The sequence below is a fragment of the Alternaria infectoria genome (genome assembly GCF_024043175.1).
Source record: "Alternaria infectoria strain BMP 0036 chromosome Unknown scaffold_4, whole genome shotgun sequence".
NCBI lineage: Eukaryota > Fungi > Ascomycota > Dothideomycetes > Pleosporales > Pleosporaceae > Alternaria > Alternaria infectoria.
Genome location: NW_026250693.1, coordinates 320,006 through 336,830, shown reverse-complemented (window position 1 = coordinate 336,830; position 16,825 = coordinate 320,006). Strand labels below are relative to the sequence as shown.

General features: G+C 51.8%; 3 protein-coding genes and 1 non-coding gene across 4 annotated transcripts; 2 read left to right on the top strand and 2 right to left on the bottom strand.

Annotated features, from left to right (window-relative positions):
- Nucleotides 1–5,704: 5,704 nt before the first annotated feature.
- J4E92_003100 (uncharacterized protein) lies at nt 5,705–7,199 on the top strand (the record flags this gene model as incomplete). Its single annotated transcript, XM_051494499.1, has 2 exons — nt 5,705–6,104; nt 6,163–7,199. 2 exons carry the CDS (start codon nt 5,705–5,707, stop codon nt 7,197–7,199), a joined length of 1,437 nt encoding a protein of 478 aa, XP_051354792.1.
- Nucleotides 7,200–12,079: 4,880 nt separating this feature from the next.
- Nucleotides 12,080–12,181, bottom strand: J4E92_003099. Its single transcript has one exon. It is a non-coding gene; the product is annotated as a tRNA-Lys (tRNA).
- A 1,002-nt stretch (nt 12,182–13,183) lies between these two features.
- J4E92_003098 (uncharacterized protein) lies at nt 13,184–14,011 on the bottom strand (the record flags this gene model as incomplete). The annotated part of the gene is made up of 1 exon (XM_051494498.1): nt 13,184–14,011. One exon carries the CDS (start codon nt 14,009–14,011, stop codon nt 13,184–13,186), a length of 828 nt encoding a protein of 275 aa, XP_051354791.1.
- Nucleotides 14,012–15,634: 1,623 nt separating this feature from the next.
- Nucleotides 15,635–16,686, top strand: J4E92_003097 (uncharacterized protein; the record flags this gene model as incomplete). Its single annotated transcript, XM_051494497.1, has 2 exons — nt 15,635–16,081; nt 16,135–16,686. 2 exons carry the CDS (start codon nt 15,635–15,637, stop codon nt 16,684–16,686), a joined length of 999 nt encoding a protein of 332 aa, XP_051354790.1.
- Between the last annotated feature and the right edge of the window lie 139 nt (nt 16,687–16,825).

Below are 16,825 nucleotides of genomic sequence, written 5' to 3'. Positions count from 1 at the left end.
GCCGTGGATCTTGATCAGATCGCAAATCGCAACTGGGGGAAGAATCCTTCAACGGAGATATGGGTGCGAAGGAGTACACTGGAGAGCCCCATCGATGACCACTGCATTATTCGCACAGTTCTCGTCGGCAGTGCTTTGGGCTGCGCATGCCCAAAGATTAAAGGTTTCTCACGGATCACCATTAGGTTTTCGTGAGCACTCTATCTGAGAACGATAGCGACCCCGAGTAATGTCGAAAGTGTATATATCACCTAGGTTCCCACGCGTTTGGTAAACGGACATAGTACCCGTTGTAGACAACACAACCGATGCTATTTTCTGAGAATAAGATGATTCAGCAAGGGCAGGGTGTCGAGCGTAGTTTGTGCTGCGGATTTTCGGATGCTGAACTATCCATGTGGTGCTCGTGGGGCAAGCGTGGATGGGATGATCCAGGGGGTGGGGAAGCCGGAAAACCTAGTTTTGCACTGTAATATTGTAGTCGTAAGAGACGGGTTGGTTTGTAGATTCCTAATCTACAAGTCATGGTCACATACCCTGGTTGTAAGACGCGTAGACGAGTTTAGGTTGTAATGGCTAACCCACGCGTAGACTATCGTGGCTGCATCATGTTTCTTTTTTCATACCAGCGCGATCCCGGGTATAGAGCCTCCCGGCAACGTGTACACTTGGCAGCAAGGCGAGCAGAGATCCTGATGCGGAACTAAAGTCCCGACGATTTGAGGTTTTGGTGATCCGACCTAGTTGTTCAAGGGGGTGCGCTGACTAGTGGAACCCCGCATTTGGGTTCCATGCGTGAAGATCGTTAGCAGCGATTTCACACCCTCGATCGCTCGGGGGACGTCCCGCCTGTAAGATCTCAACCTGTGGTGCGTGGAGATTGCCGTGGGCAGTGAGTGAGATTGGTGGCGTGATAGTCGATGCAGGTATTACCAGGTTTTGCATCGCATTTAGAAACCAGGACAAAGACATGCCCACGCGATGGATGTGGTCACTTGTGGGGCCTGTCGAGCGCAGCACACATATCGATGGATTTCGCGACTAGATCTGTGCGATACTGAATGCGGTAATTTGGGCGAATCATGGCTCTCGGATGCGAGTCCGATGAGAACTGCCGCGTATCGGATCGGAATCTCTACCGGTGGCACGGGCAAATCTCCCGAACAAAGCCGATGGGTGAATGGTTCTGGTGATACCCTCAGCATCCTTGATCAATATCGTCACTGCTCAGCATTTGGTCGCCGGAGTAAGACGCTGTTCGAAGAAACAGACGACCAGCGATTCAGGGTCCATGAGGATACCTGCCGAGTCGTGCGTGGTGCGTGGTTAGCGAACGGGACTTGCCATTTCACGCTTCTAGTACTACTGCACTCTAGTTAAGTAGAATTGTGAAACCAGCGCAACATGACGAAGGACCGATATCTCAAATCGGCTTTTCGATTCGAGATGCGTCCGTTGTACGAAGTGAACCATAATATCTCCAACCTTGATAACATAGTATGGTTCAGACGACGGAACGGAATTTTATTCTCGCAAGCTGTCGCGGATAACTCCGTCGCAGCTGCGATCGGGGACATATGACGTAGAAATCGAATGATTAGTTGGAGAAGAACCGTATTCCTAGGGTTCGAAGGCCCTGTCAGCAAGTGAGGCTGCGTGCCCGCTAGAATAAAGACTTTAGTATACCGGCTTTCTATATAAAATAGGAAAGGTGTCCCCGAGGCAATCGAACTTTAACCATAAGGCGAGCAATTCGACGGAGGCTCGGCCAAGACGTGATCGACCATGACAGCTGAGCGGAGATGGCTCCGTAGCTTTCTGGTCGATCATAATGCAGAGCTTTAGAGTCCGGCTGTTGATAGCGGACGCTGAGGAACTGTGCCAACGTCGAAGCGCGTCTAGAAGTATGCGGCCGGCGTTATTTTTGTGAATTATAGGCGAGGTGTTGCGCGGCTGTCAACGTGTCGCGTTCACTCTCCTGAAGATCACCCACTGAGTTTACCAAAGCGGACACTAGCCAACGTGATGCTGATCTCCAGAGGTTCGGTATGGGGCTCCGCCATGTCGGGCAGACAGCGTGGCGACAAGACTGGACGTTCGAGATGCGCTAGGAAACGTGGTGACTGCCAAGCTAATATGGGCTTGGTGTTGAGGAGTGGTGTGAGGGCCTCAGCAAACTCAAAGTAGGGGAAAACGTTCATCTCAACGATGTGCTGGTGTGAATTCAAAGTGATGCGATTGGTCGTTTGAGCTCGAGCGCAACCACACCCAGGCTTCGGGCGGCGACGGTCAGTATCATGAACTTCCTAACCTTCAGTGACCTACTCAAGGTTTGACCAAGGCGCCCTTACTCTTGGAGATGCTTTTCCCTCTAGACGATGAGCAGTCTATGGTGTGGTCGTACGACTAGCTTATATCCGAGTATCTGCCCGTAGCTAGCTCTTGAGAAAGCGAGTGCGGAGACCACATAGCCGGGAACGGTCTCGCGTACGCTTTCAAAGCAATTCGCCGGTATACGGAGTACGGTGCGTTGTCGTTGCATAAGAACGAAGATGTTGCATATGCGCAAGGATGAATGACCGTATCATGCGAAAGAACTGCCGTGGTGTCGATAGTTGCTCATATGGCTAAGGCGCAGGACGTGATAGTCGCTAGCGTCGAATCGAGCATTGAACGAAGAACCCACATAGAAGGTGGGAATGTATTCTGCGATGTGACATGTCCAGTCTGGCGGGCCTGGCGTATCGTTTGAGCTGGCGAAGGATCTGCTATACGCCCGGCATCTGTGTCTTTGTTACCTCGGTGAAGCCTGACCAGATGGAGGTTGCACCACTGTGTCGCCGTGGCGCAGACTGCAGGGCTGTGATGCAGCCATAGTCGTACACCCTTCTCCAAGAGTCCCGGAGATGCCGCAGTACAATGATTGTCGATGTAGTGAGACAAGTGGGGTTGCAATGCTGACATTCATGGCCCAACCCCAACGTGGGGGCACTGTGTAGTCGCTACTATAGGCAGGAAGTACCAGAGCTGCGCAACATTGATACGGCCCTGCGATGTTGGTACTCGTGCTTTGATAACGAGGTGGTAATGTCGGTCATGTCCGCTGCCACCTACTATGAGGGGCTAGCAGTAGTGTCGAGGAGTGCTGGCCTGTATCGTGAGGACGGCGGAAGAGACGATGAGGTGGTGGAGCTTGATATCGCGCCGCCGGCGCATGTCACCAGGGCCAATCAGGGCGCGGTGGTGGTCGAGGTGAAGGACGCGCGGGGTTTTGGAGCTCTTGCTATCTGTGCGCAGCATGGCACTGCAATTGGCAGGCGCGCACCGCAAAGTCCCAGGGTGGAAGTTGCGGTTAAGCGAGCCAAGACTAGCGAGGGGGAAGGCACGATGCAAGCCTCGCACGAGCGTTCACGAACGGATGAAGCGCCGTTCGCCTGTGCAGCGGCGCAAACACCAACTACTGATCACCATGTTATCCCCGACTTCTTGATAGCCGGCCCTCCGCCAAATCGATCGGTTGATGTCCGGTACGTTTCAGATACACTACACTACCGCGAACAATTTAGCCAGAATACATGACTGAACTCTGCGCACGACCAAGGCGACTCGCATCCTCAGGCCTAAGGGCTGGAGAATCGGAGGGCATTATTACCGACGACCTGGTCTAAAAGCGTCAAATCGATATTACCCTCCAATGACGTGCAAAGCTAACACAGGCTGTCGGCACCGGCAGGATGCAGTGCTGACCGCGCGAACACGATGAGTAGCGGACACATGGAAGACAAGAAAAATGGAGAACGTGGGATAGCTTTCCCTGCTTCTTGGGCGGCGGAGCCGTACTGGGAAAAAGAAATATCCTACGCCTCACCATAGACGCGCCACTACGGACCGGTGGGGGGAGACGCTGCGCAGGTGCCGTCGGGAAATAGCAAGCCTGCTGGAAACCGTCTGACCACCGAAAATTCGAGACGAATTAATAGGCCCGAAGTGCTTTTGTATCAGATCGGTCTTCCACGTGCAATCGCCTGTCTTGGACAACGCCCGTACTATTGGTGTGCAAGTCATGCAGCGACCGTAGCCAGAGCGCTGGGTCAGGCCTCATGCGCATTAACCGACGACCGGCGGCCATCACGTACTGCAATCCAGCTTGGCCAGTGACATGCTCGCTTGACCACGCTTGTGCAACGCAACTGTGGAATCGCTGATTATCCTCAATCGCGATGACGCGAGTGGAGATTAGTCGAGCCTTTGCCAGGGCCTTGCTAGCGAGATGAACACTGTGGAGAAGGACGCGCCTTCGCAGCCAATTTGTCGCAGGATAGCATACCATGACAGCGCCAGCAGTTCACGTCGGCGTCATCCCTGCACCACCCTTCGAGACCTCTCCAACGACCGCGAGCATCGGGGGATCATCGCAGCGGGCTTTCGCTACTGGGCGGTCACGTCACGACGTCTGCGTATTGGGCCCTCATCTGCGCAAACCAAACCCTACCAGTCTCCAGTCTGCGTCAGCTCTCTCGCTCAGGCACTTCGGCCCTGTCTCCATTGAGGCCTTTATCGCCGTCCTCATCATCTTAGATCCGGACACTGTTGAATCTCACCCTGGCTCAACCACGCTTCCCCGGCGACGTTCGTACGCACAGAGCCATGCTAAATTAACCTCACAGCTTGCATACTCCTTAGCATACTGCCTTGTATAGGCCCCTTACATACGTACCAGAAATCGGGGTCAGGCAAGACATGACATTCGTCTCTTCACCAATCCAAGGCCATCCACATGGTGGCTTGACTAGACTTTCACACAAGACGATGCAAGTGGATCGCGCCGCCGCTGACGCTAGGCGGCTACCGCTGGCTGTCATCGCATCCCACCGTCGAGACGTGACAGGCAAAGCATCCCAAACAGCGACTGTGCGAAGGGTCCGAGCCATCAAAGTCATGACGCTCGGACTTTGCTGGCCTGCACACCCATCCATCCCGCACATCACTTGGTCCAAGCGGGCCCACCAACAGCAACCTGGTCGCTTGGCCTCTAGAAGATGATCTTGTGCTTGTGAGGAAGGAGGATTGATGAACCCTGTGAAATCCTCTGGTGCGAAGAGGCGCTCCAACGCAGCAGTCCGGTTGCGTAGTAGCGTGGATATACTTCGCCACTTTTAATCATCCACTTGTTCAACCAAACAGCGTCGTCTAAATTTCTATATTCGGTCCCTACTTCTTTTCGTATGTATGCAGGCTTTTGCTTTTGGCGCCTGTTGTCCTGAAGATTGCAATGCGCCCCCGCTAACGAACGGCCGTGGTAACGACTAGCTGCCTTGAGCTGTCACTGTCGGTGCGCAACTGCTTCACCATCGCTTCTGCTACTTGGTTATTTACCTGGTTCTTGACTATTACTACCTCTTGGCCCCTGCTGTCAGTGCGCCTCCGAAGCATTGATTAGATCGAGAATCCCATGGCACGGTAGATCAGCAAGTGTCCCGTCGACCGCTCCGCAAGCAAGATCTTGTAGTGCCGGCTCCAGCGTTTGAGAAGTCGCCTCGTTTGACATCCCAGGTATGTACACTGTTTAGCTTCCTGTCCATCATGGATCTTTGTGGGGCCTTGTTGAACTTTAAACATTAAATGCTTATACCCTCAGGTCCTTCAATGCACTACGTATTGCCGCGTCTTGATATTCGGGTCTTGCGACAAGAGTGCGCCTCACATGGCTGTGGGTACAGAACGCCGCGCGAAGAAGACGGCAGCTAGATTAGAGCACTCGTTGCTTTTACAGCCCCTTCAGGACGCCATGTCATTCAACCCCCCGAACCATAACACTGGGTTTGGTCGTTCCCATGCCGCCGACACTGCTTCTACACCAAGCCCCACAGATCGACTCGAGTCCACCCATGATTCTGCGACCGGTCAGGAACCCGCTACCCAACCTCACCAACATTCGAATAAGAAGAGACGCTCCTCAAAGAGCAAAGTACCGGGAGAGCTCCGCAAGTCCTCATCAACTCCACACATGCGCCACTTAGCTCTTGGAAACCCTGGTGACCTGTCGCCGACAAGTAACAAGCCGAGGAACAAGCTAGGATACCATAGAACCTCAGTTGCTTGTGGTAAGTGAACAAACAGCGCATTCTGGTGTCGTGCTCGATCACTGACTGTTGGGAACAGGGCATTGCAGGCGCAGAAAGATACGATGTCTTTTAGCTCCCGACGATCCCGCAGGCCGTTGCTCCAACTGCATTCGGCTGAAAAAGGAATGCAACTTCTACCCAGTTGAGCATAACCCTGATATGCCGCAGCCCCAATCTATCTCGTCGAAGTCGGGTAGTGCAGTTCAACCAGCTACACCTGTCTCTACTTCACCTCGGCACCCTTTGTCCTCCTCAGGCGATGCCATGGAGTTCCGTACACCATTCTCTGGACCTGCGTCGAACGGGCAACCTCCAAACTTCGGATATCATGGCGACCACGACAGTGATCCTCACCATGCATCTGTCACCAGTGGCCGTAGGTTTAATGCTGCCTCAGGCCCGCATTCGCTGACGAACAAAGTCCCAGTACAGCACCCTCCTTACCCTTATCCTCCCCCAATAGAAACCCAATGGCCACCAACGAACAGTTTCCTACCTTCATCCACTGTAGGTGAAAGCCCCACGTGGCGCAATTCACCTTCAACCGCAAACTCAGCGTACGGGAGCGAATCAAACGTTTCAGGTGGTCATACACCAGCCGCGATGAGTACGAGCTCGACCATGTCATACGGTCACCAGGACGGCCACTGGAGCCAGCAACCATCGTTTCAACCACCATCACGCTCGATGTCATACGGAAACATTGAAGGACTTCCGCAACAATATCCAGGCCAAGGTCTCGGTATCCAACACGAAAACTACCGGAGAACTTCTCCGTATCCTTATCCGACCTCGATAGACACAAATCCTTCCACAATCCACGCGACCACGATAGGCGCATCCACAGCGGCGCCATTATCTGCACCCGTTGTTCCGAACCACTCGTATTATCCGGCTCCCTGGTCATCATACGACGCCATGCCCAACCATGGACCACCAATGCCTACAGCTGGGCGTTCTATGAGTGCGCAGTGGTATGGGGAGCCAGGACATCTCGACCGGGTACAAGAAGAGGTGACCCCACCAATGGCATACCATCACCAAGGGCTACCCCAATTCTACTCCGGAGCATAGTCAACTACCAAGCGCATAGCGGTTACTACAGTACAACTTTCGCGCGGTTCCACACCCTCCAAATCTCGATCTCACACTCTGTATGGTGGCCAATGGCATGGGTCAGGGAACACTTTGGCGACAGCTCCGATGTGAGCGGTCTTATCAAAATCATCATTTCCGGAGTTAGAGGCGCGACACGACTGGAATTACGATACATGGTTTGGAGATCATGCTTTTCCAATGGACCAATAAGTGATCTTGGGCGTTACTAGCATTGCAAGTTTTTGATTTTCAGCTTCACAAGGACTCCATAACGGGGCGTCATTCTTCCAGGTTCATTCAGGTTTTGCTTGGGCAGCCTTCATGTCCCAATTTCGGCGGTTTCGTTTCACACTTCCAATCAGCATCTCACAGCCACTATCACATGTACAAACAACGCCGATTGGAGGATCATTTAGAGAGATGCTACATGTAGCTTTCCGCATACTTCGAAAGCATATGCGCCGAATTCGATACCCAGATAGTAACATATCGCTACTTCACTACCTGAGCACCTCGGCACGTTTGTGACACCTGTTTTCTGTCGTTCACGGTATGGCGTCCCCGCAACTACAGCAAGCATACGTTACCCACATGGTTTCACGGGGACCGTGGGGTCACCAATGCGAAACCGACTTGTCAAATACCACCGGGTACTTTGCAAGTCATAATTATGTTCAGAACATGGTACTTCCTGGTACCAATGAAAGTATTGTTCTGGAAGGTGGCATGGCTGTCTTGGCTTTGGCCTGAGGCACACACGCAATGCTCGGCGAAGCCGCGAAGGCAAGGCGCTCCGAAGTAAAACTACGGTTGAACGGAATATTCCCAAACACCTACACTTACATCATGCTTACGAAACTCCCATGATCAGTAATCTTTAGACAACCCCATTTTATATACCTTCTCCACGCCAATACCAGCAATGCAATGGGTACAACTATCTGTGTGTCAATCAGATAATGCATGAAGGTCACGGACCGGCTGTTAGCAAATGGCATCGCACTGAAGCCTCATTACACGCGCGAAGATGAAGCCACGCAACTAGCCGTACCATAGCATCTTCGTACCTGCGTCTACGAGGTACGATCTATAAAACCGGTTCTATGACTTCGGTCGTTCAGCCTTGAAAAGAGCCTTGGATAAAGTCAAAAGTCCACCGTCGTCAGCAAACCCTAATGACGTTTGACCTTTGTGCAAGCGAAGCATGTATCCCAGGACCCGGAATAAATTCGCTTCCCAGCCCAAACCTGCGGACATTGCGCAGACGCCCAGGCCTCCTGTCCAGACTTCTTGAGACTGTCGTATGCAACTTGGAATACGTACCCGAACCTCGGTCATTCAAGGTGGCAGTTGATCCACTTTTTCTCGTCGCTTCTCTACGATACTGGGAAAAGCTCGGACCGTGATTAATCCTCCTTCAATTCCGGACCATGAGACAATGGCTGCGGAGGGAACGGAAATTGCTTTTGCCTTTGGCTCCCAGTTTTGCTGGACCAGGACTCGACTTTTTCCCCGCTACCACACAGCCGGGTAGGAGGCCCGTCGACGTTTGCTCCGGAATGACCCTTGATCTTTTCCGGCCATGTTCTTGCTGATCGCACTTGGCTGAATCATGGGCCAAAGCCTCGGTTGTTAATCCTCTCGGCGCTCTTACCACAAATGTGGAGGTGTGCCTGTACGGACTAAATCGAACAAAGAGAATGTGGGCTCAGCGCGTGGACACGATGTGAAGAGGTGCGATTTTCTGCTTATTCCCAGCAGCGGCTACTGCATGGGCTCAAGGGTCTCTGTGGAGAGGCGTGCGTAAAAATCGCTAGTTCGCAACGACCACGTTAGTCGAATTCAGCGTAGTTACGTACACGAGCTGGTGGTCACCACCTGGGCACGTTTACAAGTTTCAGCGACATTCTCGAACCACTCGGCAGCCGCAAACTTCATGCGCGCAGACATTCAAAGTTACACACATGTACGCGCAAGCCACTGCAGCCCTATGCGCGAACGACATACTGGCAGCACGATGTTACATCATTTGGTGACACAAGTTCAGGGTTTCTTGAAGGATTCAGAGGCGTGTCTAGGCATCCAATCGCGCATTTCTCCCATGCAGGATACTGGGGCACAAGAGGTTTGTCCTGTCACAGTTAGGCGTGCTGGCGGGATGTCTTCCGGCAGTAGTACTGTATCCACACAGATCCTCAGCATCATCATCATCGGTCTGCACACCAGCTTGTTTTCATCACAGTCCACCACGATTGCCAGCTTCTTAGCGTCGCAAAAGCCGGCCGTTGCCGTATGACAGTTATCGGCATCTAACCCCTGCAACGGAAGGTTGCAACGAGTGTCGCAATCGCGTTCGTGCGCGTCTGCAGGGCAAAGCTGAAGGAACATGCACGCAAGGTTGGGAACGCTACCTTCCCCATCGCTCGACTGACGCATACCCAACCGCAAGAGTCACTGGCCTGTTACTCATGGAAAATTCACGCGTGTAAAGCCGCGGAACTGAACCCTGTCAGATCCGCCTATCCGTGCTTCCTGTCAGTCATTGAGCGCGCACCGTACCTCCCGTTCCGCTGGGTTTTGACGCGGTTTCGACGATCCAGGCCTCCTTTGCGAACATCAAGCATAAACGCCTGCAACCACCCTGGCGGCCATGTAGGCCTAACGGATTTTCGAGACATACAACGAGTCGGAAAGCATGCAGCCACTACATTTTCCGACACCACCCAATAGCCTTTCCCTCGCGTCTCTGACCCAACCACCACGACTGTCAAACAATCTAAACTGCATACCAACAAAGCAGCGTGACTTGCACGCAATGCGCTCATGCTGCACCGCGCCGCGAGGCCACAGCTGCAGCATTAGCCGTCCATCTTTTAAAGTCCACTTTAACATCCTTCCATCCGATCCGGGCAGGATTTCCGAGCTACGCCCCAATCGAACGTATAGATGAACAGCACACACGACCGGCATTAGGCAAGCAACTCAAAGACTCTGTTCGCTGGGTCCGCTGCAAACGCATCATGCGCGGTCGGACCTCTCTCGCGTTTTTGCTGCTCGTGTGTCATCACATATAGGCAGCGCGTGCTGCACTCCAGACTCTTGGCTTCACGCATGGCGCGATTGCGCAAACTTACATCCGCGCGCTATGGCATCTACGCTTTGGTTGCATCTCCGGACTGGCGGTTTGTGGAGTACCTGCATGCCTGTTCACATAGCTATAGGCGGGCAGGGCTATGTTGTGCATGCGCCTTCCCATTATAACATGGCTGAACCATAGGGTAGGTAAGATGGACAGTATGCGAGTCATTTCGGCGGATGGAAGCCTTCCCGGTGTCAGTGGATGCTGTGGGTCGGTCAAGATATGTACTCGTGAAGAGTGAAGCTGTGTCTTGCATCGCATCGCATCATGCAAGACTACTACGAGATAGGAAGACCACGATGCCCTTCCTCTAGCTTATCCCTCAAGACGGATATCCGCGCAACTGCCCCGTAGCCCCCTAACCACCTACGTGTCTCTCTACTACGGAGTAACCAACCCCGATAAAGACCTTCCCTTACGCCTACAATTCCAAAATGACTCCAGCAAAAGACGGTCCGAATAGCAAGCGGAACTAGCACACGTCAAATAGTGCTTGATGTGGGTTGCAGACTAGATGCTCTTCCACCGGCTGCTTTGCTACAGTAACCGGTGCGGCGTGCCCTAGGTTTGAGCTAGCTGCTGGCTGCCTACTGTACGCCTGCTGATCACTACAGATGCGTAGAAGGCTTGTTTGGATGTTGAAACAGAGTCTGGAGCTAGGAGAATGCCGGTAGCTTACATGCGTATTCGCTAAGGTGTCTTGGTGTTATTGAGGGTATTCATGCGCATGGGGAGATGTGCCCTATCAAGACGATGGAGATGGTCACTGAGGATGGTGTTAGGGATTATAGGCGCAGTGTCTCGTACAGATTTGGAGAGGCTTGAAGTAAAGATACGTAGGTACTATGCTGAAGTGAGACTTTGAGGTGATTAGACCTTGGTGCACACGCATGGCTAGTGTATTCGAAAGTCGATAGTGCGCAAGAAGACATTGTGAGACGGAGACTTATATTGGCGTAAAGGGCTTGACGAGAAGCGTACATTGCGGAGTGTATACCTCAGTCATATCTCATGGCTCAAAGGTAGTTGCAACTCCGTATTCATTGCAGCACATTGTTCGTACAAGACCCGCGAGTTATTTTGTCTTGATGTGTGAAACGACAAGAATGATGTGTAAAAGAGATACACGGAAGCCATGTTGTGTCCATCTAGAGACTGAGATATAGGTTATGCCTATGCTCACCCGCGGCTATCTCGACTATCAATGCACGTTACTGCCTTTGCGGCATCTATCTTCTCTCGCAACAAGCCGAAAAGCTGTGTTCCTCGTGTCTTCTCCCATGGCTACTGATTCCAGCAGCTTTCCATCTTGTTGGCGTGAGAATCCTGCTCCGACACCATCCCATCACAAGTTACAGCGCGCGAAAATGAAGTATCAGCGATGGAAAATTGTTGCACTCTTCGGAGAGTGTTTCTTTTATGTCGTAGACGCTACGAGCATACCGAGAAAGGGGTGCGTCCGTTGAAGTGAAGATAAGCTCTTACCAAATTAGTACAAGATGAAATAAACAAATCCCCGTACCAAAGCAAGTCAACACGAAGACTACATATAGCGAGCATAGCGCTGCATATATTCGACGTGTCACTACCACTGTCGCTGTGCCATTGTCGTGATTGCTGTTGTCGCCGATTTTCCAAAAAGTAAAAAACTATCCTTCACCACCACCACATCATCCCCTTCCCACCAAGACATGTACTACACGCCAGCAAAAAGGAAAGCCCGACGTGGGGGTCGAACCCACAACCTTGAGATAACCAATCGAGTCTTTAGGACGTGAAAGCTAAGAGTCTCACGCTCTACCGATTGAGCTAGCCGGGCGATTTGATGAAATCTGATGATTTGATGGAGAGTTGGAAAATTATGACGCATATAACGTTATTGTAACGTTCGAAAAGCAAGATGAAGGGGCTAGAAAGGTCCATCTTGGTTTTGATGCTTCGGTGGTACATCTTGGGCTGCGAAGTGGGGTAAGAGAAAAAAACTGCAGTGGGCCGAACCACGCCGCATGGAAGCAAGGGAATGCATTACAACACTGGACCGGCACCAACGATGCTACCAGGAAACTTTCTTTGAAGATGACATACATTTTTGATGTTTCAAGTCCAAGAAAGGAGAATTTGATCTATACTCGCTTTGGCGCGTATGCATGCTGTTAGGTTTTCGCCTTGCGACGACTATCTGTTAAGTTCTTTGTGCCAATATGAGAGGATGCTATCTACGCTGCATGATGCCTACGTATCCAGACTGAGCAAGTCAACTATAGTGGCTAAGGTTATGTATACCTCTATCCACATTGTGTCGGTCAGAACGTTGGTGATGTGCGCTACAAGTTTTGTTCTCATGCAGTGAACGACACAAAGGACCATTATTATGGCAGCTATATATCATTTGGTTCTTGCATCCCGCAAAACTGAGAGGATGAGGATGAAATCGGGCAACTCGAAAGGACAACTGTCTTCAACGCGACATGGAAGACATGAAGCTCTAACATTTACTACTGTGTCGATTGCACGCTCGTGACACATGCTTAGTGTATGTATCGTTGCTAGGCTATTCATTATTACATTATTAATCGAGAGCTAAACGTTCATCAGGCTATCTTTCGCTAACACAACGCCGTCATACCCAGAGTGGCTGAATCCCATCGTAATGTACAATCTATGCGAACGATTAACATCGAAGGGCATACTTGCGAGAGTCCAGTCCTTGCGGTCATGTGATAGATCCAAACGCCCTCTCTAAGACTCTTCTCTTGCGCCGACGCATTACGCGACCTTTTCGAAAGGCCTGAATCCACCAGCAAATACCTGTGAAGAAAGTTCACAAGTTCATTCCATCCCAATCCCCCTGCGTCGGCCCCCCGAACCGCTCCCGCCGTAGCCTATCATTCTCCTCAATCAACGCATCCCTCTCCTTCTCAATACTCTGAATATACTCAATCGCGCTCGCCAAGATCATCGCTTTACTCGGCTTTGGCTGCCCAACCACTCCTGCCTCCTCGCTCTGCCTCAATATCGGCACCGACTGTCTCAGCCTCTCCAGTTCAGAATTGAGCCCCTCTCGATACTTGCGCTCAACCTGATTATGCGGTAACCGTTTCGAGCGCTGATACTTTAGAGTTGGAGAAGGCAGGTCTTGGCTGTCGGTGGCATTGCGGTCCATCTTCGGGCGACCCCGCTTCCTCGTGGGGCGTTTGGGGGTGGATGATTCGGAGGCAGAGGTTGGTGAGGATGGGGATTCGTGCTTTAGCATGTGTGGGGAGAGAGATGGCGATATGAGCGGTTGCGGCGCGTCTCCACCTTGCGACGAGGGTTGCGACGTTGTGCTTATGGGGGAGATGCAGTCTGGTTCGTTCGGTTGTGGTGGCCTTGTGTTTGTGGTGAAGTCGAAAGGGTATGGCTCGAATGGACTGGGGTGTATGGTGTTGAATGTTTGCGTCATAGTCTGGTTATTGTCCCTGGTCGATATGCTGGCCCTGAAAAACGTCGCATTGCAATCTTCTTCTGTCTTCGATGTCGTACCGGATACACTCTGAACGGATGTCAGGTTTTGATTGAAGAATGTATCGGAGTCAAAGAAGGTGTTCAGCGAGTCGTCTGGGCCTGGCCCGCCAAGATAAGGATTGTCGAAGTAGTTGGTGTATGGCATGGTGTTTTGTGGTGGAGAATGTTCGGTATGTTCGGTCTTGGTTCCCTGCGCATCACTCGGGAAGTTCATTCAGACTGTGTCGACTCGTGTATCGGTGGACGTGTTCGTTGCTGTTTGGCGGTTGATGTATCGGTGTCGCTGGGGATGACGAAAGGCCTGGTATTATAAGAATACGAGGACGTAATTGTATCGACGATTCGAGAACTGCACACCCAACAGAGTAGGTAATAGGTCCTCGTGACCTGCTGGGAATCCACCACTAAGGTTGATCAGGTTCCGGTGTAGTGGCTCAGTACAGTCAAGATGCTTCCAGTAGCTGTACGGTAAACCCAAAATCGCAAGTTAGTTGTGGATCCGTCCTACCCTCAACCATTATTGGCACGGCTAAGTAAGCCTTCCGCTTCCGCGAGTTTCACTGAAACGTCTGCTACTCATTCAAAGGGTCGAGTTTTTACAATGACTGTAAACGTCGAACGATAAGCACCTCATCGGCACTGTCCGGTAGGAGCAGCATCTCGTGTAGTCCCGGGACGAGCTCCACTACGCCGAAAGTCGGTTTCCGCACATGCTCCGATCCCGAGTTTCCGATATGACTCTGAAGCCGCATTGCAGACTGCGATTTTCGTTTACGTGCGTATAACCTAATTTACCCTGTTGATCCTGGTAAGGCCGCGAATTGCGGTCTCAGAATGTACTCAACAAAGCCATGATGCAGGATCTGATTTGCTTTCGCTTGTACGCGGCTAACTCGGGACGGATCGTATAAACTATCTGCGATGCCGGATGGCTTCCTCACGGTATGATTACTGGCTTGCTTTATTAGTAGATGTTTTGCGGTACCCCGATCGCAACGTAAATGACAGTAAAAGATCCCTAAAGCCTCATTCTTGCCGACGGTAGATTCCCGGATGCATGCGGATGGAACGCGTTGCATCTAGATACAACAAGTGAGTTCGCTTACCCCTTGGTATCGCATCCTTCCAAGGTTGTGCTGCCTGATGATGGTAGAGGTTTTCTCCGAGCACCTGTCATGGTACCACATCTAGGTATCGGCGTGCGCCAACAGGCATGTCCGTTGTTGTAGTAATCGAGGGAAATAGCCCGGGCTTAACGAGAGAGGCTGAAAAAGTCGAGAAGTCTTTGCGGCGCATGTGGCTATGTTGAGGTTGGTGCAAGGCAGCTCGTGAGAGTGGCGTGATACTTGTCGGCAAGGCCCGAAGTAGTAAGTCTAGCCGGCAAGGATATCCACAACTCGTGGCCATCGCGTTTTTCTGTGACCTTGGCGAGTGCAGCGTGAAGAATAGTAATCCTGCACGAGGCTCCTCCTGGGTCCTCCATAGAAGCCAAAGACATGTACAGACTGACGAGCAGCAACATTATCTCGCAGCCGAAGTTGTAGCTACCATGGCAAAGGAAGAGTATGGCAGCAGTGCTTTGGATATCACGTCCAATAATAGACATGGAAGATAGTGTATGTTTCTTCCAGTCATAAAGGTAATGTTGCTGCCTACAAACATGGTATGTTTGTTGGTTGTAGAGAATCGCGATTTATTGAGGTCAGCGTTCCTCAACCCCGCTACCCCTCAACGCGCGAACTGAAGCTTTAAGCTCCCTGCCTCCGCCATGACAACACTAATAACATCAACAACGCCTGATCGCGTCAAGACACGCTTCCTCATCATCTCAGATACACATTCCAAATCTCCTTCCGACAATATTGCAGATGACGAGGCTGCCTTCCGCCCGCCACTGCCCAAGGCAGATGTGCTTCTTCACTGCGGCGACCTGACCATGATCGGTCATCTGGAAGAATATGAAAAGACTTTGGACATGCTGGAAAGCATCGATGCGGGGTTGAAGCTCGTCATAGCTGGAAATCACGACATCACTCTGGATGAAGAGTATTATGCCCGAAAAGGCGAATACATGCACAGAGGAGACAGATACGATAAAGATCTACCTGCCAAAGCAAGAGAGATGTGGAAGGGTGAGCGGGCTAGAAGAGCTGGTGTGACGTACCTGGAAGAAGGAACGCATACATTCCAGCTCCAAAACGGGGCCAACCTAAGGGTACGCGCATTGCTAGACAGTCGGCAACTCCATTCGAAGCTAACAGCGTCCAGGTCTACGCGTCTCCGTACCAACCGGAATTCTGCGACTATGCCTTCCCCTATTTCCGCAACGAAGACCGCTACAACCCTCCCCACCAATGCACACCGAACGTTAAACCTATCGCCGAGAACCCCGTCCCAGACTTCCCAAACGTCGATGTCATGATGACCCACGGACCGCCTATGGGTGTCATGGACGCGACAACGTCAGGACAGCACGTCGGTTGCGACCACCTACTTCGCGCTGCTCGACGCTGCAAACCTAGGCTTCATTGCTTTGGGCATATACATGAGGGATGGGGCGCGCAGAAAGTGCGGTGGAACAACAACGGTCAGCTGGATGTTAGGATTGAAGAGCACGTCGAAGATGTCGAAAGCGTGCCAGTCGATCACGATGCGAACAGAGAGAGGAGGTCGGCAGCTGTTGATATCGGCGAGGGCAGCGATACTGCGGTTGAGTTTGGGCGAGAGACTCTGATGGTCAACGCGAGTATCATGAGCGTAACGTATAAGCCGTGGAACGCGCCTTGGCTTGTGGACATGGACCTCGAAATGGCAAACTAATTCGGAATGACTATACGAAGAAGACAGCAGAGAGACCCAAGAGCGCAACTAGCTCAAGGAGTGGGCATCTATGAGACGAACCAATCCGTAGGCTCGCGCGATACGATTATCGCGATCACCAAAGAACGATCGATCGATA